This window comes from Montipora foliosa, chromosome 6 (genome assembly GCF_036669935.1).
Source record: "Montipora foliosa isolate CH-2021 chromosome 6, ASM3666993v2, whole genome shotgun sequence".
Classification (NCBI taxonomy): Eukaryota; Metazoa; Cnidaria; class Anthozoa; order Scleractinia; family Acroporidae; genus Montipora; species Montipora foliosa.
In genome coordinates, this window is record NC_090874.1 from 15,783,696 (window position 1) to 15,786,195 (window position 2,500).

The 2,500-nt window shown below is 41.5% G+C and overlaps 1 protein-coding gene across 1 annotated transcript in view; it reads right to left on the reverse strand.

The window, feature by feature from the left end:
- The window catches only part of LOC138006826 (transient receptor potential cation channel subfamily V member 5-like), a 29,603-nt gene that overhangs the window by 6,329 nt on the left and 20,774 nt on the right, over window positions 1-2,500 (reverse strand). Inside the window, exons 11-13 of the mRNA XM_068853415.1 lie at window positions 1,936-2,046; window positions 1,137-1,288; window positions 723-832 (exon numbers count right to left, since the gene is read on the reverse strand). Coding sequence (XP_068709516.1) covers window positions 723-832; window positions 1,137-1,288; window positions 1,936-2,046 — 373 coding nt within the window. The remainder of the gene's footprint in view (window positions 1-722; window positions 833-1,136; window positions 1,289-1,935; window positions 2,047-2,500) is intronic.

The following is a 2,500-nucleotide window of genomic DNA, read 5'->3' on the forward strand; positions in this document are numbered from 1 at the left end:
CTGCAGCCATTTCAAAATTTTTGTTTTGTTTTAGTACGCAATATTGCAAAGAAATGTAACGAACTTTGTAAGATCGCGCGCGCTTTAAATTCAACGGCGATTTCAAAATATGTAACACTGAAGATGACGGATGTACCGTCGAAACACGTCTGGAAAATTAAAGAAAGTTGTTATGTTTATACGACTATCTATATTGTTCCTGCTATCTAGACCTTTTGGATCAACCTATAATAATAATAATAATAATAATAATAATAATAATAATAATAATAATAATAATAATAATAATAATAATAATAATATCTGGCTTGGTAATGCCCTTTCTCGCAGTCACAGATCGCATTGCTAAGGGCGCAGCTCAACAAGGTCGGACCGAAGGAGCTGTGCAGCCGACTAGGGGCTAGGCGCTCGGCCCCTGAACACGACCCAAGCATGAACTCGGAGCACAGCGCCAAAGCCAGATGGAGTAAGGTGGGAGTCGATTTTGCTAAGGGGGAAAACGAGAGTACCCGGAGAAAAACCTTCGGAGTAAGATTGACATGGACTGAAACTCAGCCCACATCCAAACTTAGGATGCGATCCCGGTTCCGCAGAGGTGGGAAGCACAAGCGTTACCACTAGGCTATCCTCACTCCCCTTAGAAGTACAACATCAACGCAAAGCTAATTCGTTTAATAGCAGCTATTTAGACAAAACTTTCATTCAGTTTTCTTTTCGCCCACCTTGCGAAAAACCTATGACAAAGATCATGTAAATGACGAAGAATATCAAGAAATCTCTCTTGAGCATCTGATAGATCATAACCACAAACGGACCAACCAAAGCAAAGCCCCTAAAAAGAAAAGAAAATTAGGCCAAAATCATGGAAAAAAAGACTTTGATGTTGTCGAATTTGGTCACAGCTGGCTGGTTAAGCACAAGGTTTGGAGAGCGCTTCTGCTCAGAAGCGAAAGTTCCTTCTTGTAGCCCTACGAATAAAACCCAAACTAAAAAGTTCTCTCATTAACTTATTGAAAGAACGAGTTACAGTCATCGCAAAGTGATAACAGATACGGGTCATCCATGGTCAAGCTCCGTTTTAAAGCTTTTGTGCGACCATCGCCAAAACCCTACTTGTTTTGTGAAATATTCTGTACCTGCAAAACGTGAGAGAGTAAGGCCATGCCATAATAAGGGCAGCTATTGCTACATGGTCTTCATGATCCACTTCACATGTAAACCGAGGGATCAACGCGAACAACAACAACACACAGGACATTGTGAACAGAAGTCGAAGAGGGTTATGCACCTGAGAAAGAAATCAAAAATTAATTATCGAACAGAGAAAGGAGCGCAATCCATTCGTACAATATTTTCAGAAATTAAGATTAAAGTCAAATGGAACCGACTGCTCCAGATCGGTTCTTGGGCCCGTTTCCAGTTGGGCGTCACGAAAAGGTCCGAAAACATTTCGGGCCCGTAAAGCCATTTCTGAAACTGCCGTGCCCTTGTTTTTTGAAAAAGCTCGTCTTTTATGAAGTTTGATAAAACTTACAAAAGTCTCCGTTTTTGATGTACAGAGGGAATTTGGCACCCGAAATATGCCCGAAAACGTTCGAGCCCACGGTAGGTCGGAACCTAAATGTTTGGTACCATCTTTGAAGGTGTTCCGCATTGGCCGGTGCAAATTATCTCTTTCCATTTCACCAAATTGTGCTTCCCAGAGTCTCATGCTCACACCAAACTCACGTTCGACGATGACAGGAACGTGCTTTGGCTTGGCTCGGGTTTGCGCAACCGAATATACCGCACCATTGGGCACACAGAATTTCCGTGAATGAAAAGCGCGCCAGTTTCAAGTGAAGAGGTTTAAGTAGTCCTAAATTGAGTTTGTCAGGAGTTTCAGTTAGTACCGGTAATTTGCGCTTTAAGCCATGACTCTAAATCGAGCCTTACCATTCCCCAAAAGACACTCTTAAATCCCTCTTGGAAGACAATTTCACGGAAGACAACAATGATGTAGAAGAGAGCAAAGAGCAATGTCAAAATCTCAAAGGCGGCGCGTACCTATCAATCAAAGAAAGAGAGGCACATTAGCGTTATTTAAGTTCAGGTATGAAGATTTTTATGTAAGGAATCTTCAAAAACATTTTCAAAGGCCTTTAATTAAGTACCAGGAGATTGCAGTTTTACAAAGGGGTTTTTTTTTTCAGGGAAGCTTGCGGGGCTTGCGGCCCCAGAAGTTACAAAGGCGTTCATTCAGATCAGCCCAAGTTTTCACGTATAGATAGCCAACGGAACTTGCAAAAACAGTCATGAAAGTGTACCGATACTTACAAGTTGTCACTCTAGGTTATCACTGCGTCAAAAACCTAGCAAACTATTGCTAGAGAATACGTATAGTATATAGCTTCAGCCTAGCCCAAGGACCGAGCACCCGTTTCTAACCCCAGAAAGCAATATAGTGTATATGGAAATAATCATGCTTCTGTATAAAGTACAAAATTAATCGTCATTAGTG